The sequence below is a fragment of the Perna viridis genome, chromosome 13 (assembly GCF_037379345.1).
Source record: "Perna viridis isolate PV_CMFRI_1.1 ecotype Kerala chromosome 13, ASM3737934v1, whole genome shotgun sequence".
NCBI lineage: Eukaryota > Metazoa > Mollusca > Bivalvia > Mytilida > Mytilidae > Perna > Perna viridis.
The window spans coordinates 15,668,195-15,695,611 of record NC_142457.1 but is presented as its reverse complement, the minus strand read 5'-3'; the positions used below and the strand labels follow the sequence as shown (position 1 = coordinate 15,695,611).

The 27,417-nt window shown below is 32.6% G+C and overlaps 1 protein-coding gene across 20 annotated transcripts in view; it reads right to left on the bottom strand.

Moving 5' to 3' along the window:
* LOC148599731 (uncharacterized) overlaps window positions 1–27,417 on the bottom strand; it is a 213,592-nt gene that overhangs the window by 138,019 nt on the left and 48,156 nt on the right. For 12 of the 20 annotated variants that reach the window (XM_088559211.1, XM_088559217.1, XM_088559219.1 and 9 more), the window contains 6 exons: window positions 7,206–7,283; window positions 5,402–5,968; window positions 3,810–3,863; window positions 2,978–3,541; window positions 2,651–2,683; window positions 171–731 (listed from right to left, as the gene is read on the bottom strand). In XM_088559211.1, coding sequence (XP_088415337.1) covers window positions 171–731; window positions 2,651–2,683; window positions 2,978–3,541; window positions 3,810–3,863; window positions 5,402–5,968; window positions 7,206–7,278 — 1,852 coding nt within the window. In that variant the 5' untranslated portion in view covers window positions 7,279–7,283. The remainder of the gene's footprint in view (window positions 1–170; window positions 732–2,650; window positions 2,684–2,977; window positions 3,542–3,809; window positions 3,864–5,401; window positions 5,969–7,205; window positions 7,284–27,417) is intronic. The other 8 variants (XM_088559225.1, XM_088559228.1, XM_088559227.1 and 5 more) reach the window with 2 other exon arrangements.

Below are 27,417 nucleotides of genomic sequence, written 5' to 3'. Positions count from 1 at the left end.
ATGAAAATGAACGAACAATATCACATGTTGTCGAGTTTTAATTTATCTGTGCTGCTTGCGTAAACAGGGTATGCATATGAACAATTTCGTTTTGATGTGAAGCGACTGATACCAAATGTATGAATGGATGCAGTTTTAAGTGAAGCTTCATTCGACAAAACTAAACGTACAGGAAGGGATCCTATCTTGTAGCCTCGATGTCAACGCCGGAAGTTGCGCGACGTCATTCAATATGTAACTAAATTCTTGATTGCTAGCTACGGCAACTACTTCGTTTGGCTCTTCAAGCCCTATTCCAATGGTAAAAATTGTAGCTCCAGTTTCTTTTAGTTCTTGTGTTGCAGAAGGTATTCCATTTATGTCTATATTAGAGTTTGAGTCGGTGATAACAATAACACCGTTTGGAATCCCAGGTCTGTCACCAGCAGAATCGGAAAGCATCTGATCCCTTACTACGTCGATTCCGGCTGCTAAATTTGCACGATTCGATTTGAAATTGAACGGAATTTTTTCGATACCCGTCATGACTTCCTTTTTAGTGCGATATGTCATTAGATTAAAAATGACAACGCCAGTATCACGATAAAGCGCTGCACCGACGCGGACTGACCCGGAATCAATATCAGCTCTTTCAATCACAGACGACATGAATCCGAGTATTTTCTTGAACTCCGTTTTGTAGATGTCGTTTGAAAAGTGAAGCAAAAATATCAAATCCTGCTCTTCGCTATCTGAAAAAGAGAAAGATATACAATTCAAATCTGATTGAAAGTCATTCCAAAAAAAACTGAAAATGTTACAGTTGCTCCCAGTTTTTAGTGCAGTCCGAGTTGCTCATTTACTTTTGTTACTTTGTATGTATGGTGTTAGTTACTTTATGTTCTTTGTTGTGTATGTCTGTTTTCCATGCCTGGTCTTTCTCCCTGGATTACATTCTTTTGATTATCGCTATAACCTTGGTTACTTTGATTACTCTTTCGCATTTATACATGTATGATTAGTTTAAATCCTCGTCTTTTAATCAACACTCTTGAGGGATATTTCATACTTTTTTTTTGTTTTTGAACCCACTAACCGCAGACTGCAGGTGAACCCAATAAGATATTGCAAAATGCTGAGTATGATTTCAAATTCGACTCAGTTTAAACGGATTTCCACATATATACGATTATGTATAGCCATGTACCTTCGATTTTGAAGAAAAATCGGAGATAACTTTATCATTTATTCACATTAAACTTGGCAAATCCAAATAGCATTGTGACATGATAAAGTCACGAACGAACGAATACAGAACTCTCTTCATTTACATGTACATGTACTCTGTCGAAATATCGTACGAGAGTTTACGAAATTATAGTCCGTTTACTATTAGTTGCTTTTTGTGCTACATGTATATATATATTTTAAAAAAAAAAATAAATTCTCCACATTTTAATTCGTTACGAAAGACATTACAAAATTACTATAAACATAAGTGATGAAGACGAGAAAACATCTAACGAGAAAAGCTTTGAAATAATACACCTGCAACAAATACAAAATAAGTAAAAAAACGAAACTAAAAATTAGTATAAAAACATGCAATCTGAAATAATAGGCGATTGTATAAAGAACAGGTACTCTGCAAAAAAATTTTAAAAAATGCATTAGTGATCATTTGTATTGTGTTGTAAAGATACGACAGTGAATTAGTTTGCTAAATCACAAGTTAAACTTGAACAACACATTACAACTAGGTTACACCACGAATAAAAGCAAAAAAGGGGGGATCGTATATTCAAAAATTATATACTAAATATACTAAACACCCTGGGTTTTTTGTTTTTTTTTTTTATCTCATCCCCCTCAAACCGAACAGCAACAAAACAATATGTGGACATGTATAAAACTTTCTTTGAGAATAATGTAAAAAAAGAATTATTGCAATGATTTAAGGATCACCAATGCTGCAGTCAAGTACGTTTGTATTATTATTAAGTACTTCCCCATCTAAGAATCAGACAAAATGTGTAAAAGATGTGGCACATGAAGAAAAAATACACAAAGATTTTATTGCATTATTCAAGTATTCATACCTAATAACCTCAAGAAATTACCGTCAAAGTGTTTGTAAGGTTTGCCTTTTTAAGATATTGATAAGTCAAATTAAGTTGAAATGCACTATGAAAAAATGTGGGAAAATTTTCCCAAACTTTTTCCTTATGTAAGCAGTCAAAAAATATCTACGTCACTAATGTTTCAGGATAAACTTAAAAAGCTTTTCAGTTGTTTTCTAGATATATTTGAATATGTTTGGGGCAAAAAAGGCCAAATGAAAAAAAAATGGTGTGTCACTCATTGCCTGGTTCTTACACAGAATGGTACTTAAACGTACATGTATATTTATCAGCATTATTGAATATTGTCATTATAACTATTATTAAATATTGTATTAAAAAAGTAAACAAGGATTAATATGTAAATCAACATGATTAAGACAAATGTTATGTAGGGTTAGACAATATTACAATGTGTGTAACTAATAGTGAATTTTATTATAAATATGTGAAGCCATTATTTCACGCTTGAAAAAAAATAATGTGAAGACAGACAAAAGACGATATGTGACGCCACAAAAGGGATATTAATGACGTCATTGTGAACGAACCTTCAACTGGCGATAAAAAAGCAGAGGAAGACACTGAAAAGGAAGAAAATAAAATCTGCCATCATTTAAAAAAAAAGTTTCATGATTGGGTAGAAATCGTAATTCGATAAATCAAATTCTTCGATTTATTTTTAAAAATGTGTTTAATAATGTATCCATATTCAAGTTTTGGAATAGATAAATTTGAACTATTAAATTGTAACAAAATGTACATTAGTTATTAAACAACTTAAAATACATTTTTTTTTTCAAAATATTAATCAACTTCATGAAGAAAATTGTATCCGCTTTGTATCTATCAAACAAATGATTCATAAGTTGACTCACGGCGACACATTTTCTCAAGAATCTGGTTTGTAAATTTTGGAAGTTCTTGAACAGTATTGACATGCAATAAATTTTTCTTTGCAGGATTGGAAACGATTCCTTCAAGCTCTGTCGCATCAAACTCTCCTAATCCGACTCCAAGTATATTAACATTAAAATAATGCAATGCATCCGCCTCTTGCAATGTTCTATGAGTATTTCGATTTGAATGTCCAGTAGTAAGGAACAGTATAATATCCGGAACTTGCGGTCTGTCTCCGTAAACTTCGAAGAATACAGTGCGACGAAGTGCATCAAAGGCATCTGCAGTATTTCTATCCCCAGGGTACTGGTATGCATTTCGAATCCCCTTTTGTACATCAAGAATGCTTTTATGTGTATTTAATTTAAATTCAACAATAGGACCTGTACTAAACGTAACCATGGCAACACGAACAGCACCAGAATTAATATCAAGATACTGTACAAAGTCTGAGAGAAAATTTTGTATATAATTATAATCATCAGATGAGTTTCTGGAAGTATCGACCAAAATAACCAAATCCATCGATCTACCGTCACACCCTGTAAGAATAATCATGCAAATATATTTACATGCAGGCAATTTGTTGTATAATGGGGCGTCATTTAAAACGCATTTGATAACATTACTTAGAATTGTTTAATTTGATATGATGGTTTGTACAGCATCGTGCCAAAGTAGGTCCCATTCTAACATTCCCAACAGAATTTATATAACATTATTCCATCCCAGTATTACATACTTTCAGTTGACAATATTGAACAAATACTACCTATCCTCTAACAACAATCAAAGCTACAATTTACCCACCTAAAATCAAAGGACGGTCGACATTCGTCTCACCAACAGGTTGGGGAAGTTCGCCTACAAAATTAAATTGTCAATGAAATCACAAACGTTTTAATTTGAAAAGAAAATATCACTTGTAGTACATGTACATGTATCGAAACAACAGAGCTAATCTTTCTTCCAGTCTTTCTTGGACACAACAAATAAAGGTAAATTACCATGCAACGATTACACACACATGTATACTACTGTCAATACAAATTTTGCTTTCTCCACTCGATCTCCACAGTGGAGATTATTTGAGTAGAGTCAATATGTCTTCACTTTCCACAGGGGAACCACCATTTCAAAAAATGCCCGTAATTAACTTCTCCTGTCTGTATACCAAGGTATATTTAATGGTTCTAGCAGTTTAATAACATTTCAGTAAAGGAAAAAAAGTGAAAAAAAAATTGAAACGGAGCAATTTTATCCCGGTTTTTATTTTGGTGGGGTCACAGTGGAGTCACAGTGGATGACATGAGTGACTCCACTGTAAAGAGTGGAAAAATCAAATTTTTCAATGACGGTAGTGTACATGTAAACGAAAAGCACCAATCCTAATTAGGTTCAGGCAGACATAATGTGATGGAGATTATTTCTACTTGAAGTGAGTTTTGTCAAACTGCAAAAACGTGTTCGTGAACATATTTCTTACCTTAAAAGTTGACGACATCCTTATAAAACTCAAAATGTGTGTTTTCTTCATAGTTAGAATATTTGTATTAAATACTGTAAGCATGTATTATTTTACATATAAGAATTAATAGACTACTTGTACATGTACATGTATACTAAATTAAAAACTACATGTTAAATTGGTAGATATTTTTATGAATGCCTTTATATCTGTAACAGTGCTACATAACTCTGATCGCAATTTTTTTTTTTTTTTTTTTTTTTTTTTTGAGATTGTTGAACATAAGATTCGAGTTTATGAAATAGTAAAATTGTGAACATTAATATTATTTTCATTCATTTTATTTTATATTTTTTTGGCAACAAAAAATATTTAGATTAAATTAAATCGGGTACCTTTTTACAATTTAAGTAGTAGTCGTTGTAAGAATTATGCAAATTCTGTAATATGTGATACTCCAAAAAGGTTATACATTTTCATGTTTGTTATTAAGTTGCTTAAAGGTCTTTATAATGAACTGTGTAATTATTCAATTAAATCTGTCTGCTGTAAGGAGATGATTCACATTGAAAAAAAACAATAGTTTCTATTGAATATTTATGTTATTATCAGAGTTATCTTCCTTAATTTGAAATTTTACAGTACATTCAATATAATTGTTACCTCCCAACCAAGGACCAGGGTTATGTGTTACTTTCTGTTTACTACAACATTTAACACTTAACACAAATATCAAAAAAAAATATGTAGGATTTCCAACCATGAATCACATTTTGCATGATTCTTACCTGGATGGCTACTTAAGTAAGGATATTTCATGAATATATATTTTTTCACATTCGGATTTCAATTTCAAAATTTAAGAAATATGTTTGAGTAGAGGACGTGACATGATCATGCTGTGTGTGAAATTATACAACGCGTGAACACATACCATCGCATCTGTCTTTCGGAAACATTCTAGTCTTCAGTTTTTCCGGGAAATCCCAGTTGTCTGCTGTATGTCGGAATGTCTCTAGTGGTTTTGACGCAATTCCGTCTAATTCTCTTGTGTCACTAAATCCAACGCCAACAGCGTAAATTTTAATGCCACTTTGCTTAGCAAGTTCCGCTTCTTGCGCAGTGCGATGCGCATTGATATCTGAAAAGCCATCTGTTACGAGTATAATAACATTTTGCGCATCTGGTCGGTCCATACGTGAACCGAACACTTTGCTTCTTGCAGCTAAAAGAGCGTCGGCAGTATTTGACCCACCGCCACTATATTCCACGCTATAAATGGCGTCAATGACCTCGTTTTTGTTATCATATCCATTTAATTCGAATCGTATTTCAGACGATGTTCCGTATGTCATGAAACCGACCCTAACATTTCCAGAATCTATATCGGTCTCATCAAGAATAGTTTCGATTAAACCTAAGGCAAGTTCAAAGTTTTCTTCTCCAAGGGTACTAGATGAGTCTAGAATCAACACTAAGTCCATTCTATCATCTAAGCACACTGAAATCCAATCAGAATAAAGAAATATTTGAATATCCAATCAAACTTATTGACACATATTTAATAATCCAATCATAATTGACTCATTTAAGAACAGTCCATCTATTGACACATGTAGATATTCAAACACAATCAATATGATTGACACATTTGAAACGCATGACTGAATAAACATACCTCGTGAGAAGTCGCACTAAATTTATCCGATCACTCCAGAACATTTTAAATTATAAAAATTTGAACACTTGAGTTATTCAGAACAGTAAAACTCAACAGCAACATGCTATCGTTTATATTTGGCCACTACGATAACGTGCATTTCGGGAAGCGGAAGAAAAAAAGTCATGCAGAAGTTGCACAATGTCTTAAGGATTGTAGATTCGGATACACAAGTGTCTTTCATACTAATCGTTCAAATCAAATTAACACCCATATTCACAAAGATTTGAGGTCGCCGACGTTGATCTTCCTGCATTTTCAACGACAACCGCATTTACATATATGCATTCATCAAACACTTTGTGAAATCGCACGGCAGGTGCATCTCCACAGGGTGACGAAACAGCTGCGATATATTTCGTCCTTAAGGCAGTGTGATAGGCTTTTAAGCAGAAAGCAGCAGGGCGATCAAAAGGGAGGCAAGCAGCACAGGAATGAAATGGCGCGTATATATGTAGTACAGCTTGCGCATGAGCATGAAGGTACTATTGTTGACCATGACACTAATAGATAGATTGCGCTAGCAATATACAAATTGTATCAGAAACACCATGTTGCTTAAAAATTTTTACAAGTCGACTTCACTTTGGTTAATATTTTGTGTTTACCCTCAGGGTAGTATTTTTCAGTCTTTGAAAAAAATAAGAAATCGAAAAATAGATAAATCTAAGATGCAGAAAAGCACATCTATCTCTCTAAGTTAGGCAAGTTAAGCCAGTGAAGAAAAGATGAAAAGCAGTTCTAACAATGGTTTAATTGAATGAAAGAAAAACTGATAATATAAGGTGAAGCAAATGAATGCGCAAAAATATTTAAAAATAAACTTTTCATTTATGAAAATAACGAAATATAAATACATAAAAGAAACCCTTTACATTAACCAAAACGAGAAGCGTTTGAAATTAACAAAATGATTAGTATATTATAAAATCATATCAATTTCTGACGTCTATTTGTAATGTAGATGTTATATCACATTTTTTTTCCCACCGCTGCTACCAATATCTGAAACACTTACCTCCCTGAGATAGAATTTGGTCCCATATTGTCATCAGCAGTACAAGCTGCAGTGAAATCTTTACTTTCACCATTGTTCCTGGAAAAGAGAGACATTTTAAGTAATATGTCAAATACATGATGAAAAAGGAACTTGTCATTAATTAGCTTCATATCGAAGTATTGCATATCGCAAGGTTTCTTATTTTACAACAACTTGAACATTTTAATTTCAGTTGCAAATTTTAGTCGTTCTTTATCAGCGTTATATTCCGCTTTTTGTGCAATTATTTATTTCCAGTACTAACGGTTTAATTTGCCAAGAATCGAAGTGGTCATTTATCGGCTCCCTTGTTCCAGTCAAAACTCCAAAAACAATCTCAACCTTCCGTTGAAGGTACATGTTCCGAATTTAAAGCGATGCATTCAATTGTACATCATCCAGAAATCAGAATGAATTCTTTATTCTGGCTTCTATTTATGATCCCCTATTCTCACATTGCTCAAATCACAAGCCATAAAATAAATCTCAGTCTTATGGTATGCTACCTTGAAGGATCCGTACACTTTATCTTAAATTTTTGACCGAACATATGGAAAATGGTCTTCAAGTCCTTCATTGGACCCTAATGTCTTTAACCCCTAAATCTATTCCTGTCTACATTTGATGGTATAAAACATTTAAATACATGTTTCAAGTCTTAACCCCAAAATTCAATCCCAGTCTGACCATTGTAGCATGAAATATTGTGCAGCAATATCATAAATGTTGTTATGTTTCTATGGTTTTACTGGGGTAAAATCTATGATATGCTAATTTTTGTCCCTTTTTGGTCCCTATAATTCTAAAATAGTTGGGGTTTTAACATCAAACATCAATACCGACCTCTTCTTTCTTGTTTTGAACCTTGTTATAAATTTTATAAAGATTAAATTACTGAAAAGACGTATAATTACAATTTAAGCTTTGTGTGCTAGCTTGGAAAGCAATGTATCAGACGGGACGGGGTTTATGACAGTTTAATAGAAACACATACATGTATATAAAAGCATTTCAAGTAATACCGGAAGTATATATATACGGTAAAACCTGTCTAAACTGAACCTATTTTAGAATTTGAAATAGATAAGTGTTCTCAATACATTCAAATTCACACAAAGTATCTTGTTTTAGACAAACTCCAGGTTTTCCAAAGTCGGTTTGGACAGGTTGCACCATATTGAATGTACACGAATAATATTTCAGAATTGTATATCTTCCAGAATATTCCAGTACAATGCAACAGTTTTAAGTAATGCACGTCTGTGGAGTAGAAATACCACTTAATTCGAGATCTCTATATTGAAGCTGGCAAGGCCAGGTCTTCGTTTGAGGTGTATTATCTAAGACAGTCAATTGCTTTGAACCTACTAAATAATATACATCAAAATATGTTTGCATACATTTCCAATTATAATATACAGAAATATGATAGATCCAAGGTTCCATCTTATAATACATCATTTATAGAATTTTCAATATTAATAACATCTTAAGTCATATTCAGATTATCGTTAACCAAGGAATGTCTTTGAAATCTTGCTGCATATTACAATGAAACTTGTCTAAACCGAACCATGAAAATATCAAAACCTCTCTAAACCAGACACATTCTAAATTCTTTCCTCTCAGTTAAAGTGTATTTTGAACCTTGGAAAACCGACCACCCATATAAATCGAATCAATTTTCCGACAGAGGTTTGGTTTTGACAGGCTTCACTGTTACAGTAATTTGTGATTATTCTGTGTATCTGTGCAGTTAATTAGCAGTATTTATAATAATCATGCAAAGTCTGTAATATGTGATACACCCCAAAAAAGCCTACACATTTTTATTTTTGTTATTAAGTTGCTTTATAGCTCTATATGATGAAACGTATAATAATTTTTTTCCAATATGTCTGCTCTTAGAATATAATCCACGTTGAAAATCCGAAAGTTTCTACCGTATTTTACTGTCATTTACAGAGTTATCTCCCTTAATTTTAAATTATACAGTGCATTCTATATAATTGTTTTATCTCTTATTAACAATATTTCTACATGTATGAGAAGCCACATGTAATTTTCTGTTTACTTAAGTATTTTAAACAAAATATCAAAGATAATAATATGTAGGCTTTCCAACCATGCATCATATTTTGAAGGATTCTTAGCTACTTTACTATATCTTTAAGCGAGATAATTACAAATGAAGTGTTTTAAAGATATCATATATGTGACCTTGTGCTAGTGTTATGTAGACGTTGCGTACGTTGTTTGTGTTACTTTCTTTTGAACCGGGGCTGGTGACGAAACCGAAATATTACTATTAGAATGTGGAGTTATCAAAGGCAATATAGGTATTAAAATGTGCGAAACTATTTGCTGTTTTAGAATTACAATCATAAATCTTTGAAAGATGCCGTTAATTTTGGAGGGAAACCATTATTCGCTCACAAGAACGTCCATTTTCATACGTGGACGGGTAACTTTAAGAAATGCTTGCTTCCCATTTAACCAATATATCTAAGCTGTTCCTTCGCGTATTTTGATAAAACCAACTTTTTTGGAAAGAGCAGTTTGTGCTGCAGACGATGTCATATTTTTGTTCAGGACGTAATGATAAGTTCAAAGCGTATTACAATACAACAAATATCTCCCCTTTGATGTGGACATTGTAAAAATGGAAAGAAACCGATTTGAAGACAAAATTTTAGACATTTTTTTTAAGTTATGCGAACAGCTTTTTTAAACGGGACTTTTATTAACTATATTGACAATTTATTATATAACTCCAATGAAAATGTATATAAAATGTTCAATCAGTCTTTTTCTTAAAAGCCTTTTTGTCCGTATTTCAATTATGTCACAAATCTTATTTTTTTCCACGTTGGCCATTGGCTACTTTCTTGCTTACCGTTGTAAAATATAACAGCGAATAGTATTTTTACCAAAGTTTATTAGCTCTTAAAGGATTGTATAAATATACAGAATATCATGTTTATTCTAAAAAATAATGAGTTTTATTGTCTAAAAGTTGATAAATACGCACGTATGTTGTGATAATTAGCTTTGAACTAATAACTCTTAAATTTTGAATTTTACATGTATATATGCTGCATATAGTATATTCTAAAAATAATGGTACTTAGTTGAACAAGTATCTAAGCGCAGCATTTTGTCTGTGTCTAACCAAAATGTCACATCTAAAATTTGTATATTTTATTTATTCACGCGTACACCTTGTGGAATTCGAACGAATTGTTCAAAAAGGCAAATAGTGTTGAGTCGATTTCTTCATATACTTAAAAATGTATTCATCCTCCTCTATGGTTTTATCATTTAATTTTTTTTCTTTGGCTTAACAAATGGGTTATATATATATGTAAAAACTCTTGAAAAGTTACGATACTACATTAAATTATTACGACTGTGGACGTAATGAATAAAAAAATACGATTTTAACGAATCTGATAAAATAATGGAAGAAATGTTGAAAAGAAAGCAGGAAAAAGAAAGTCCCTCCCCCTTTCGCGCGCACTCCTGTCTGTTCATATGTAATGATGTCCTGGTGAAATCGGGATCAGCGTGGTTGCATCAAAGTATTTTGAAATATGTAGACATGCGCTTTCACATTTGCTAGTGAAATATTGTAAAATTAACGTATTCATAATCGTCTAATTACCCCCTGACAATTATTTTAGCTGTAAGATATAAATAAGCTGTACAAATATTGCAAAAATATTTTTTTTTTAATTATTTTTTCAAATCGGACGAAAAAAACAAAACAAAAAATGACTTATTCTGCTGTGGCCTTTTTGACCCCTTATAACTCGAAAACCATAAGAGATATCCGAAATCTGATTGAAAAATGCAGGCAGGATTATTAATGAGGAATCCAATGAAGAATCCAATGAAAATAAAAAAAATTCAAAATCGGACCAAAAAAAAAGTTATGAAAATGTTTTTAGGCGTTGTCCACCTTTGACCCGCCTATAACTTGAAAAGGTCCAAAACACATAAAATCTGTTGTACAGCTGTTTAGCCGAATTAAATAATGAACACATTAAAAAAAAATATTTAAAATCGAAAAAAAACAATCTAGATGGGTTTTAATAAAATACGTATTTTTACGTATTTTATTAAACTCGGCGGGTGTTTTATACAAAAGCAGAGGGCGCTTACCCTACCGGTGCACCTGGTGCATGCTCCCAGTTTTTAGTGGAGTCCGAGTTGCTCATTTACTTTTGTTACTTTGTATGTATGATTTTAGTTACTTTATGTTCTTTGTTGTGTATGTCTGTTTTCCATGTCTGGTCTTTGTCCCTGGATTACATTCTTTTGATTACCGCTATAACCTTGGTTCCCTTGATTACTCTTTTACCCTTTTTGGCCCCTTTTCCGAAAGCGGCAGGGTCAGTAAAGTCCAAATTAAATAGGAATCTTCTTAGTTGTTGGTAAAATCATATCAACATTTCAGGACAATTCGTCATCAAATTTCCTTCAAACCATTTTTATATGGTTGAGGCCGAACTATTTACCATATCAGGATGTAATTTCAATTGACCAAAAGTTACGAAAAATCAATATCGAATCGGATAATTAAATAATAAAACATGTCGTGTGTGTTATTTTATGTAAAAAATTAAATAAGCACACTTCTTTTTACATGTAACAATTATAGAACGATGTACGTCGCAATACAAAAAAGACGTCAAATTTTGCCGCTTTCGACGTTACCAAAATGGCCCCAACATCGCACGCTACGTCATTATAGTGTTTGTATGCCAGTCATTGATTTTAAAGATCTTTTTTGATATTTGAAACAAGTACTATTGAAGAAAAGAACACAGTTATAGTCACTGAACGCAAAAAGGACACAATTTATATATGGAACGTGTTTATTTTAAAGGATACCTTGGAAAAAAGGGTTACAGGCAGTTTTTGTTCAAATGACTTCAACATAATTTCAAGGAAAAGGGCTCTACTCCGGCGAATAAAGGTGCATCCTCACGTATATGTCCACAGCTTGAAATTTACGACCTTAAATCCGCTCTCTGTTCATTTGTCACTTACTAAAGTGTCAACACGCTACGCATTTTTTCCCAGGTACATTTTTTATTTATTACAACCAACCACTCCACGATTAACCTTAACCCGAATTTTCTATCTACTCAGCTATTAGTTAAAACCGATAATTCACAAACGTCTTGATTATCATTAGTACAGATATTTTTTCTCAAGTTAAAAGAACGATTGATGGTTTTCTAAGTGATTCTGTGATATAGGAAATCATTCAAGTCGTTAAATAGTATGATCTAATCACTCTCAAGTCTGAAACACCAGCTGGAAACATCGTGCCAATTAAACGATCAGAGGGCTCTTCTCCACTTTATTTCAAGATTGGGGTAACACGTGTTATTTTGATTGATATTGTTGTCTAGTGGGTGTGTGTTTTTGCTTGTTACAATCTCACATTTTGTAGGACTATTGTGGTGGCAACCGTGAAATTTAAGGCTTCGCTGTGGGCATTAGTAACCGGAATATTTTCAATCAATCACCTTTGTATATTGAATAATACTTTATATATTGCATAATTTGAAATAGTTTACTTATTGAACCAAGCAAATTATTGAAATACGAAACATAGCACAGTGATCACACAGTTCACCATATGAAATCTTAATCTAATCTTGACCAAACTAATGAGCGAGATAAAACAGTATATGTATGATTCTAGAATATGTATGCACAGGTTTCCAATAAGACAGGACTCACTGTAAAAAAAGCAATATAGATCCTCATTTCCGATTCAACATTTTTTATCCAACTCAAACAACTATCTGTACATCGTTCAATTTAAATGAAATTAAATGAAATAATATAAAATTTCTCTATCTACAACTACCAACCCGGTAATGTGGTTCAGTAGCAATTGATGATAACAATACACTTAATTGAAGATATTTCAAATCTGTATCACTCAGGTGTTTAATTAATACTGACAAGATTGAATCAAACGTTTAATTGAGCAGGAAATCAAACTCGCGTGCTCGGCAGAGGTGGTCGTTTGGTTCCTTTTGCTAGAAGAAATCCGAAATGTCCTCCAGAGAAAAGGCTAACTACGATTCAAACACAGCCTTGAACATTGCAATTAATTGAACCACTAAGTATTGAATTTTATATTTCCGTTTGCTTTTTTCAGTTTATTTCTCTTTTACGGCAATATAAAACAACTGTTTAAACTATATGTGCCCTAGTGTTAATACGTTCTGAATTACGTCATTTCCGATGGAAAGTGATTGAGCCTTTCCCGTTTTACATAGGACATCGATGGTGAATGCTCCGTCTATATTGAATGCGCCGTGTCTTCCAGAGCTGTTTTGTAATGAAGTTACTACTAGTAAACACAAAAGTGGTCGAATAATTTTGAAAACCAAAAAGAATGGTAAAATATATGCAAGTAATATGAATACAGAACTTTCCTTTTGTCAAAGAGAGCGTAGATTATTATAGTCTAGTTACATAATAGTGCCCTATTAGAGTTATTTATAAATTTTATTATTTAGAAGTGATACAACACAGTAGAAAAGCGGCATACTTCTAGAAAAAAGACTAACAAAAAGTAAATGGAGTTGTATGTAAGGATCATTTGACTTTGCTATTTAGATACGTCTTAATAAGAAAATTAAGCTTAGAAGACTAACCCATTTTTATGGTTATAAATTTGGTTTTATTTCTTAGTGGCAAATTACACGTCTCAGGCAGAAACAACTTAAAAAAGATTACTGCACTAAGAACAAACAAATAAAAAAAAAAAGAAAATGAACTTTATGCACTGTTTAAAGCTTTAAAATATCGAATATAGGCTTAATGTCAGTCTCTGTAAGAATAAGGCAATGGGTATGAAAACATAAACCATTTTTGAAGTTTACATATAACTATTTGCACCATCAGAATCTAGGGAAAAAGACAATTTTCTATATCACTTTGGTAGATTGGGTTATGATTTCATTACAATGCACTGGTAATGATCATTTCAAGGGCAGATAATTCTGTAAAAAAAACCTCATATTTCGAGCATTCTATAGAAAAAAAATATGAGCAATTTCAATGACGCAGAGATCAAATAGTTGTCTTTTCGAATAGAGAACGCATATTTGAGTGAAGTTATATTGTCAGATCGGTGAGTTTTTGACATGCATGTTTCTGATTTTTTTAGAACATACCCATTAAAAAAAATCAACAGTTACTTGTTCTATGGTCGATGAAGTTATTTTATTTGTAGTCTAGAATTATAACTTTGCAATGTATTTAAAGCGCAATATATATTTGTGTACATTTTTTGCATATTTATTGAAATACTTCATTGGTTTGATCAAACAAATATTGGGTATATGCTAATATTGGTTTCAGTTTCTTTAAGGCAAATGTAAAATTTGCAAGTTTAAATCCAGTAACGTATAACAAAGAAATTTAGAAAAGACTTCGGATTATAATTAAGAAACTAACTAAGGGGGTTTTTAACGTCCTTGACTACTCTGTCGGGTCTCTCACGGACGGAATTAAGAAACTCTATGTAGGTGTCATGTGAACACGTGATCATGAAACAATTTACACATTCATGTCCCGTATACGAGACGGGATAAATAATCAAAAGCTAAACATAGGCAACCAGTCGCGTTACCTGGGTTACAGTTGAGAAAATAACGGTTGTTCACTGGCCAAGTCGCTGGTTAAAGGATGCTTACCCTACCGGTGTACCTAGTCCATGCTTCAAGTTTTTAGTGGAGTTCGAGTTGTTCATATGCTTTTGTTACTTTGTATGTATGATTTAAGTTACTTTATGTTCTTTGTTGTGTATATCTGTTTTCCATGTCTGGTCTTTGTCCCTGGATTACTTTCTTTTGATTACCGCTATAACATTGGTTCCCTTGATTACTCTTACACTGAAATATTGGTCGGAATCCACACAAGGAAAGGGATGGTGACTCTTAAATTAGGCAAAATTGAACAACAGAAAAGGAAACAAGAAAGAACGTAATGATTTACATAAATAGAGAGTAAATTAAAAAAAACTGTTGCATCACAATCTAATTTGGGAATATTAGCTGAGGTCATTTAAGAATAACTACCATAATTGTAAATACAACTTAATAAAAATATCCTAATAGGTTTTCCATCAAAATACCAATAGTTTCGTTACAAATATTGCATAAAATTTTATTCTCAACATTATATAAACTTAAGAAATAGCTAGCCTTTTAGAAGAGTTACTGAGTGATAACTAACTGTCATGTTGTAGGACTTCAATATATTTTCTATACCTTCAGTGACAGAAAGATAGGTTACAAAAAAGAAGTCTTTTACATTTGTTAAGGACCGCCGAGTTCTTCGCTATCTTCTTAACAAATGTTTGACCCCATTTTACAAGGATAAATCTGAAGATAAACATTGTAGCACATTGAATAGAAATAATTAAAATATGTCAAAAATTTATACGATTTTTTTTACTCTTCATAATGTACATTTAAAAAATAAAAGTAAAAAACAGATATCAAGAAAAATTCGTGTAAAACATTGATTATTTGGGTAAAATACCAACTTAAGATGTTTTCATGGCCATAATCTTTGACAGTTTGTATTAGATATTTTATTTAGCGAATGAATGTTATATATAGTACAAACACAGCATTTTATACCCTTTTATCGAAATTTTTATTTCAAGTAATCAATTTAACATGCATAATTAAGTCAAAACGTATTCATTAAAATTTAAGAAAGTTCTTTACATGCAATTAAGAAACGCTTCAAAGCATCCTTTGACTTCATTACATGCAGTGTAAAATTATGTAACTAAAGTCAAGCAACTTAATAGCTAAGGAACAACGCCAATCAAAACAAGACTGTGTTTTTTAATCAAAAAAGAATTAATTAAGCTAAAATTTACATGTAGTTCCTTCGTAATTTGAAATTTAAGTGCATGTTTTAAGATTTTTTTTTACTAATTCGAGTTCCAATATAATTTGACTTTTTATCAATGATTTGATTTAATTTGACAATTTTTTTTATCTGATTCTGTCTTTCTTTTTCTTTTTTAGCATTTTATTATTATTATTATTATTATTATTATTATTATTGTTGTTATTATTATTATTATCAAAATTTTGCATTTTCATCCCATCGCTGTTTTAATAATTTCGTTCAGCCGTGTAAAACATTGGTTATTTGGGTAATAATACCAACTTCCTCAATAGGGTATGCAAGTTTCGTCACGTGACTCCGTTGTTTCACGAGATTGGGTCATAGTCTACCAAGGCATACAAATGTATGCAGATTGGTCATTGACAGAGCGTTGAGTTCAGTTTTTGCGTAAAAACACCGATTAAAAATTCCACAATATCCAGTTTTACATCTTTGACATGTGAAGAGAAGCATAAAATAGAAGATTTTGCATTGTAATGCAGAGTTTTGAGAACCCGGAAGTAAACAATAAAGTGCAGATCGGTGCTGGGATTTCAATACGTTCTACATCGGAAATTCCGGGAAGGAAAATGAAACTAGAACGAGACTTACAAACCCTATTGAGTGATATTCAAAATTAAGACATATTTGAGTGCACAAGTCCCTAATTTTGTACGATATCGTACGATATCTTGAAAAAGAAAGTGTTTATCAGTCATTTATACAAAATGTCTTATACATTTGCACTTGTTAATTATGTATTTTGTGGTTAGCAAACTGGCTTTATTCAGAAAATTGTCTGTTTGAAGTGGACCTGCACAAACTCCTTCGGACGAATTTATATTCAAACCTAGCCAATACAAACATATTGTTTTTACATGTTATCTCTATATCGGCACGAGACCACCCTATTAAGTACAAGTGCTCTGCTTTGGTGCTGATATGATTAAGAGTTGGTGCAAGGGACGATATACATGTAGAACATCGCAACGGTAACATATTTTTTATCACATTTAAATTATTAGAAGGAAAAATGAAGATTACTTCTTCAAGTCACATATTATAAGTATTATTTATCCAACTGTATATTAATTTCCTTTACTTCAATGTTTTAACACACACACAAAAAATTGAAAGAAGGTTATACTCCATAAATTGATCCCCCACTTTCCGCCTTTGAATTCGCAATATCTTTATAACATGAACGCGGTATCCCCTGCCAAATCATGATTGGCTAAAAATCTTTTACCGAAAGTGACGTATGCAGTTAGGATGTGTCAGTCTTTGTAAGAATCATACAAATTCTGTACTATGTGATACATCTAAAAAAAAAAGCCTACACATTTTTATTTTTGTTATTAAGTTGCATTGTGCAACAGGTCTATATTAAAATGAATAATTATTCACTCCAATCTGTCTGCTCTTATGAGATAATACACATTTAAAATCCGACAGTTTCTATTGTGTCGTTTACAGAGTTATCTTCCTTAATTTTGAATTATACAGTGCATTCTATATAGTTTTATCTCGTAAGAACAAAAATTATATGAAAAGCCATATGTTAATTTCTGTTTACTAATGCATTTTAAGCAAAACATCAAAAATAAAAATATGTCCGCTTTCCAACAATGTATAACATTTTGCATGATTCTTAGCTGGAGTTCTACTTACAAGTAACACAGACGCACTTCATTTGTTATAGGTCGAGACAGCAGCAATACATCAACGTATTGGTGCATTATCAATAAAGTTAAAAGTATTTTGAGTACAAGTGGTTCCGTCTCTCATAAGCAAAATCTGAAACCATATTAGATGGATGTGATGTTAATGCTCTCTCCTGTACAATTTTGTTCTGATTCCAATGTTGCTTACGATGCGTCAGGAATGCTATAGTATGTTGACTTTGATGGCAGCTATTATGTCAGATTATGTAACATTAGCCAGTACGATGTTAATTCTGGCACCACTTGCACTTGTGATTTGGAATTATATACAAATCTCAAATCATGAAAACTTTCATTCAGCCGGTAAATTTTAATTACTTTTTTAAACAAGTCTTGACAAAATTTAAGTGTGTATATTCTTTACAACGCAATATATCAATGTTACTAGATACTTACATGTTAAATCACGCGTTCATTTAAAGCAGTAATTTATAGAAATATTCCTACATATACAAAAATGCATAGTTTGATCAATTCCGCACTAGAATCTTTCTACAAGGTTAAAAGCACTGTCGTCAACGAACACGCACAACGTGTATTTGTATAAATATAGTTGGTTAAAGCCGGGGAGGATCCTGTTGAGAGTGTTTAAAAGAGGGTCACCCCCAACACACAAACACTCACAGGCCAAAAAGGTTCTTGTAATGGTTAAATTTTGGTGTACAATTGTACAGTACTGCACATGTACGTATCAAGTTTGCAAATTGTAAACTATAAGTTCGTCAAATCAGTCTTACAACTAAACCCAAAAATTAGCATCAAAATGATGTTCGGGCTTATCAGTGTCGTGGGTTTTCACAAGCTGTATGACCAGTTAAACTGTCAAGTCAATTATAATTCTGCCTGTGACGCATACCAGATTGTATCATTCTACACACTTGAACATTGTTAATTTATAGTTTCGATAAATTATTTGAACACAACTAATTTTCCTCTACGTACAAGTTTCAGCGGTGGATCCTGGGAATGGTCCCAAGGTCCCAATCCCAGAAATCAGGCCCTTTTGTGGAAAAAAATGTTAATTCAGAAAAATTCATGCAAGCACATGATAGCCTGAATCTTTCATTAAGTCTGGATCAGAATCCCTCCCTCCCCCCAAATTTAAAAATGTCTGGAACCGCCCCTGTGTATGAGACTTTAAGTTCAAGAACACACAAGAGAGTATTAATCGCAATATGTTCTATTTGATCATAAATGCAGAGGACAAATTAAATTGTTAAGCAACACTTATTAATTAATGTTTGGTATATAGAAATATAATGAATGTATTTTTTACAGTGCTTCAATAGTAAAAATAAAATTTCCTTTAAAAAATACATACATCTAAATTCGGCCAAAAATTAGGAAGTATGTCTTTCCTCCTTATAATTCCACAACTATTTTCCACACTTGATAAGTTTTCAATATTTTTTATCTTTTCTCAATTTCTTTTTAAAAAACATCATAGTCCACTTTTTGTAATAAAATGAAGTATGTATAAAGCTTGAAAGTGACATTACAAAATGCTAACAGGTAGAATATATTCTCAGCAGAAATTATAATTGACTTGAACAGTTTAATTGATCACAGGGTGTGTGTAATCATATGATACTGATAAGCCCCAAAATCATTTTGATGCGAATTTTTGGGTTTAGTTGACTGCATCAAATATTGTTTGGACGATTCAGTCATCATAGCAATTAAGAGCCAGTCAGTTTGATCAAAATTGATAGAAAAATGAACCTCCATTTTGATTTTGCTATTTGATTACATGTACATGAACGTTTACAATGGAAACTAAGAGTAGAAATAAAAGAGGTAAATGTGTTGGTAAGGGACCACGTAAACTTACATGTACATGTAGAGGTGTTTTCAAACATAAATTGTAACAACATATATATAATGTATATAGTTGCCATTATTTCCCCTGTATGAACCAATGCCTTTATTGAGAAGTGCTCCAATGGTTGTTAAGGGCATATAGCTTTGTCAAAAATAAATTGTTTTGATTTTTTTTCTAATTTCTGGTCTTGGTTTCATAAAAGAGTTCAAAGTGAGATTTTCCTCAAATTTTCAATTTCAAATGACTTTACTCGTCGAAAACTGAGTTGAGGAAGGATTTCTAGAAAATATCTCTATCTGGAATCCTTAATGATACCAGACCAAGGTGTGGTATACATGTAAAAGTGTTTAAAATGTTGTCATGTTTTAAAAATGTTGCCTAATTCTTACAAAGACCGACTCCGACATTAAATGTCCATTTATACAATGTACATGTCGATATTAAATAAAGTGTCGACACTATAGAAAATATTAAGACCTATTCGTTAACCAAACGCTTCGATTACAACATGTAAAAGACGTCATTAAATGATGTCCTCTTAAATACATGTACAAATAAATCGAAGTTTCAACACTTTTAAAAGAAATTACTGGAACTCCGGTACGCATTATGTACTTTAATTATAGTATGGCAGTCACTGATCAGTCATTTTTGTATAAAAATTTGTCCACTGTCACACACACAAACACACACACAAACAAAGGAACATGGCTTGAAAGGCGAAAAATCATTACGATGTTCAACTATCAGATTCCTTTTAAACAAACCTAAAAATCATATCCATTTATACAGTCACACATACATGTAGATGTAAATGTAAGTTGTAGTAGATGTAAATGTAAGTTGTAATAGATTACATGTACTCATATGATGATGATGAGATGCATGTACATGTAGTTTCGAAATATAAATACTTGTAACAAAATCTTATACAATATTAAATGTATAAAAAGACTCTCCCCCTCAAAAAAAAGAGAAAAAAAACAATCAAAATAGATTTTTTTTATAATTACAAATGAATTCACGAAGGCAACATTAAATCTGCAACTTCCAATAAGCTGTTATCTTTTACAAATAGCAATATCGCTCAATAAACATATCATATTCCGTTAGTATCATACAGTTCCAGATATAAAGCACAGAATACTTCTGATGATCGTCTTGTCTGAGAAATGAACGTTTAACTATCAAAATTGATGCAAACATTTAGTCACATTTTATATAATAGGAATGCACGTGTTGTGCATTCAAATCCAGGCGGATGTTATTACAAGGGACGTTAATGAATCATATAAAACGTTTGAAATTGTTTCCAAGTCAGTTTCTGTTCGGTAAAGTGATATTTTCATGTCGAATTCCAACTACTTGTAAGCTTTAGTATGGCGTAATATAGTCTTACATGCAGGCATGGGAAAATATTATTTTAATTCTAAATCTCCAATCTGTTTTCCTTTAAAAAAAAAAAAAAATCTAATAAACCCCTTCTTCTGATGCCGATATTTTACAGTTATTTAAACATCGCTACTACATGTATTCAATGAATCTCTTTTTTTTGTAAATTCGAAATTTTCTGTTACATAAATGACAAAAAACAACACAGATCAAACTAGATAATGCCTATTACACAGGAAAACCAGATAACACGCTCACTTGGCTTGTCAAACAATTTGTATTCAAAACTTCACTAAACATTACTGAATATACAGTAATATATAAAACATAATATCACTTCACGTTGCATAGGCGGATCCAATGCCCCTTTCTGCTTGAAACGTTTGATTGATTTTATAATTATAGTTGGAAAAGACTGTAGCGCCCTCCTTCTCCCTTTTCGGAAATCCTGGATCCGACAGTGGGTTCCTATCTCAGGGTACTGATAATCATCAAAGTTAGAACTAACACATTGCGATGGGACATTACGAACGTACATGCACATGTTCATACAACAAAGGAAATACAGTAAGAGTAATCAAGGGAACCAAGGTTATAGAGGTCATCAAAAGAATGTAATCCAGGGACAAAGACCGGACATGGAAAACAGACATACACAACAAAGAGCATAAAGTAACTAAAATCATACATACAAAGTAACGAAAGTAAATGAGCAACTCGGACTCCACTAAAAACTGGGAGAATGGACCAGGTGCACCGGTAGGGTAAGCGTCTTCTGCTTTTATAGAAACACCCGCCGAGTTGCTCATAAAAAGTCAAGTAAAACACGACTGTGGTTAGCTAGACCTCGGATAAACTGGTAGCATAAACTGAACACGGAATTAACCGGAAACCTGTCTAATTTTGATATTGAAAAACCGGAAAGCCGTCTTAAATGGATCCCGAATTAACGGGGAAACTATCTTAACTGGATCCCGAATCAACAAGAATCCAGTCTAAACCGAATCCTAAATTAATCGGAAATATTTTTAAAGTAGTCATATAACTTTCAATGATATACAGCTGTTCTTGTTCAATATCTAGGGAGCAAGAAACCACCAAGGGGAAGTAATTTGCCTAAATTAATTTAAGTGTATAATATCAGAATATCTAATTTCTACATTAGTGTCTTTAAAAAGAAAAGGACAGTTAGTATGGAACTAGACAGAATGTCGTTTCTCTTATAAATGTTATCAAAGCATCGATTCCACTGACCTAAAAACGTATATATATATATATATATATATATACTAGTCAACGCAAAAAAAAAACGGATGTTCTTAAGAGGTATATCAAAATCCTTCATCGGTCTGCAATAGTATCATATCGCTGAGATTTATAGATAATGGTTAGATGATAATAGAGTGTGCCCGTATAGACCTTTTTCACATTTCTGACTGTGACTTGGTTTTTTTTTATACATGTATTATTATTGTTTTGAGTAAAGGGGAGAACTTTGTAACTCCAACCCGACAGACTGGTTTACTGTCCGATTGGAGCAAACGATATTTTTGAATAACTTATTTCAAACCATTAGGCTATTTACCGAAGTGAAAACAGTTTATGTTTAAGAAAAATGTTCGCTGTTCTTCCTTTGCCCAATGGGGACCTCTAACGAGGTTGTCGTGTGTGATGGGATGTGTCACTTTGAAAAACTTGATAAACCACGACTATGGTCGTTCACGTGTATGAGCGTTACAGGGATATTAAAAGAAAGGTCGATATCAGTGGTTTGTGAATGCTAATGCAGAGTGTTGTATTCACAGAGTTTCTCAAGGCTTGCGTTCTTGAATTAATATCACAAAACGTAACATTACTTTTGGGATCAGGTTGTTGCCTTTAAAACGACTGAGTTTTGAGATAAGGGTATGGGGCTAATATATTGTGCTTTCATTGTTGTTGAAGAGCGTTCATGAATAATTTAGGGAGATTAACATCAACGATTCTTGAAATGTTTATTCAAGTGAAGAACACGCTGTGTTTTTCAAGGCTGCATCTCTCGTATAACGGTTATGGTCGCTATGCGAGTGAAAATAAAAATTGCTGACTTAAGAAATCACAAGAACTTAACAGACAATTCCTTTAATTTGAGTTGAAAAGCGATTTGTTCCCGTAAAATTGTTATGGGTTTTTTATTACAGAGTGTAAAATCATTCATCATTAAATTTTGCTTAAAACACAAGATTAACTGACGAAATAAACTGCGTTTTACAAAAAAAAATGTAAATGAATGATGTCATTTTATTACCTAAGACGCATGGTTCTTAAGTTTATTACCTACGCAGTCATAAACACAATTGAACTTCGTCTATTTGTTTAGTTTACCCTCATAAATTGCATTAACCTGAAAACTCAGCATAAATATGGCGGTCGTAAAGACATTGGATGACATCTGGCATAATTCAGTGGCGGATCCATGAGGATGGATGGGTTGGCACCCCTCCCCTCTTTTTATTATAAAATTTGTTATTTGTATGTGTTAAATTGACAAATAATGGCAAGAATGTTCTAGCACCCCACTTTTTTTCTCAGGAACCACGACTGGCACCCTCCTTTTCAACTGAGTGTCTGGATCCGTCCCTGAATACTGTTTATTCTCTTAATGTCCATCAACCTAAAAACTCAGCATTAATATGGCGGCCGTAAAGACATTGGATGACATACTGACATAATTTTCTTCTAAACAATAGAACAGTTAGACTTGTATAAACCAAAACCCCTAAAGTTAGACCCCCAAATATGTTCGGTTCAGAGAATTACTGTAAGTTTGCAGCTTAACAAGCTTGAATATATCATTTAGATTAATATCAATGACCTGTATAAACCAAGCGCCATGTATTGGACTTAAAAAATTGTTCGGTTTAGAGAAGTTTGCGGTCTAACAAGGTTCAAATATCATTTAGATTAAAATCAATGACCTGAATAAACCAAGGTCCTTATATTGGACTTCAGAAAGTGTTCGGTTTAGGAAAGTTAACGGTTTACCAAGGTTCAGATAATATTTTAATTAATGTAAAGGGACTTAATTTACTGGTTTAGACAGGATTTCTGATTATTCAGAGTCTATTAAAAAGGTTTTTATTGTACGAATGAAATTAATGATTTACCTCTTTCAAACAGGTTCAAATCCGATGCCTTCACATATTGAATATTCCAGAGCCGACATTCAATGAGTAAATGTCTATCACCACAATTACTTAATATATTTATCCTTCAATAAACTTTCAAGTAAGAGTTCAATTATTATAACTAGTACATATGTTTATGCCACCTACATGTACATGTACATTGTCCATAACCTTTCAATTTTTAAACTCAATTGGGTACTGGCATAGTAAAGAGACTGGCCAATATAGTATGAACAAGGTAAATTAAGACACATTTTGTTCGTCTCCGGTTCATGGTTTATCAGAATCTCTTACAAGTAAATTCTGTTGATAGCTATGAGGTTGTTAAATATAAAGAAAGACTATTATTCATTTTTCTCTGTGTTAAAGGTCCCATAACTCTGTATGTAGCCGAAATAAACGGGAAACACTTTTTTAACGAAAGGGAACTTCCACACCTGAGGACAAACATTGCACCTAAATGATACACAGAGGGACAGACAGACAATGATATATGATTACGTTCGTCAAAAACAAGTGTACATACTGTGATCACATACAACAAACTTTGGAATCAACAACTACGTGTAGTAATATGGGATGAGAGAACAAGGGAAACGAAGGTACACAGAAGTAGAAATGAAGTAGACTTTAGGCCGACAAAAATGTCAAATTATACATGATTATAGACAGGATCTCAAGTATCGAACTTTACGGGTTGTCTAAAGTAAATCATCATATATTTATTTGTAAAAATGTGAAAATTATTTTATTCGTACACTATTTCAAATATTTTAAAATAAAATAACGAATTAAAAATGTTCACCTCTGACATAGGAAAACTGAACAAAGATTTAGGTCATAGCGTACGTCTTCATTTAGGACCTCAAATACACACTCATTGGCATGTACATTTGTATACAGTACATACAGTAAACGCTACACACCTGTTGAAAAGGGTGTTTTGATACAAAAATAACATTTAGAAAGCAGCTGACCTTGCTATATTGTCTCATAAAATGGATATTAAGTAATTTTCCATTCAAGTACCACTGTTGACCATTAAGAGACCTTTCAAATTTTAATCCCTATAGTTAACTACAATGTACAAGCCCTATTGAGACTTTCTATTACTGTTTAAAGACCAACTCCAATCCAAAGTGGTCAAATGGCGAATTTCATGCAGTTCGCCTGTACTTAATTAAATAGTAAAATGGGGTCACCTACACCAACTAATAAGAGTTGATATATTCAGTATAAGTTCAGAGGTTTTTCTATCATTTATTTAAATATTTTAAATCGCAATGCATTCATAATTTCAATACTTTGAAGATTAATGTATAACTGGTTATAAATGCCAACCCATTGTATTTCGATATGTCAGGCAGATCCGGATGAAAGACATCCAATGGTTTGAACAACGCGATTTTTGTTGTGCATAAGATTTTGAATTTCTACTAACATACATGTACATTGTAACTAACATTTGCTATCATTCGATGGTAACGACTTCTCTAATACGTATCATACTTCAGCACTATCCATGTAAAATTCAGACACACCATATGGTAAAGGGGATTTCAATCTACATATATGGTATTTTTTTACGAAATGATCGGACTATATATAATGAATAATTTGTATGTTGTTTTACATGTCAACAACGGCGATGCAACAGCGGTGCATGTACATGTACGTTTAGTTCATACTAGAATCTAGTGCCATTCGATTAAAATAATGCGTACTCTATAATCGTGAACATGGTACTATTTTTTTTTTGTGACTCGAACGCGTGCAAGGCAGATTTGAAAAAACTCAGGCTTAATCGAAACGAAATGTGATCATTTTAAAAGAAGGTTGTATTTGGTTCTGCGAACAGATGCATATGTCAGTAGTTTGTTTAGATGATATACAAACATTGGATTTTATAACGTATTGCAACAAGCAACTAAAGTTGAAAAGTTAGACAAAATAAATAATTGCTGATAATGACGTGGAGTGTGCAGACTGTCGACTCCATAGCTGCAATCCTGACAGCAATGGTTTGTAACAGCCTAGAAAAGATCTAAAATATTATGAGACTACACAGTAACACATCACTTGTATCCAATACCAGTGAAAATAATTGCTGATTTGTTTTATAAATTATCAGAATAGATTTCATTAACCCCACGCTGTTAGTTTTTGTTTTTGTTTCCTTGTTGCTGTTGTTGTCGTCGTCGTTGGGTTTTTTGTTTTTTGTTTTGTTTTTTTCGGGGGATTGTGGCGTTGGGGTTGGGATGGCCTCTAGCATTGTCATAATTATAAAAATGAAATTAGGAAGAAATAGTTTCCACAAAATTAAGACTCCTTTTCTTCGCTGAATTAATCTGAATCAAATGCATATCAAAACCAATTGAAACACGGATTTATAACGTATAACGTTGAGAAGGATAATATCTATATACCTCAAATTCCTTACAATATCTTCGTTATTTCAATCTTACTTGTAGATTCTAACCAAAGTGAGTGTATTTAACACCACTTACATATTTTCCAGTGCATGTACATCTACATGTACATGTAGTTCGTCATGAAATGACAAAGTTCGGAACTCAAAAACATGCTTAGTTTCCTTAATTTTCAACTGAGACGCGAAATTGATAAAATGTGCAAATAAAAGCTAACACTAACAAAACCTAATTACCTATAGAATTAAAAACATAGCCTATTTCAAAGTGCTAATGAACAAATATCTACAAAACACACAACATGAAAAGACGTATATCTCCAGAATCAAAGCTATGTTTACAGAGTAATAGCGCAATTACAATAAACTAGGGTGTTATTCTTTGATGTACTGGGAGTAATGGGTTTTGACGCTTACTGATGTAGGGTTTTGGTTTCTTTGACAAGGGCAGACAACTGTTGTTATGATTCAATCGAACAGTTGTGTCTAAGAAAGAACATTGACGAATTGAAACTGTCAAATCGCGGAAGATTTATTTGGACTTTCGAGAACGTGAATTGTAAATTCATTGCAACATCTAATCGACATTTTAGCACAATTTCGTGCTCTGTTTCATGATGCATTTGTTCTGTACAAGTAAATGTATTTGCAGAATCATGGATAGGTACATTTGTATACGAATGAGGCAGAAAGTGCCCATCTTCAAGGAAAGAAT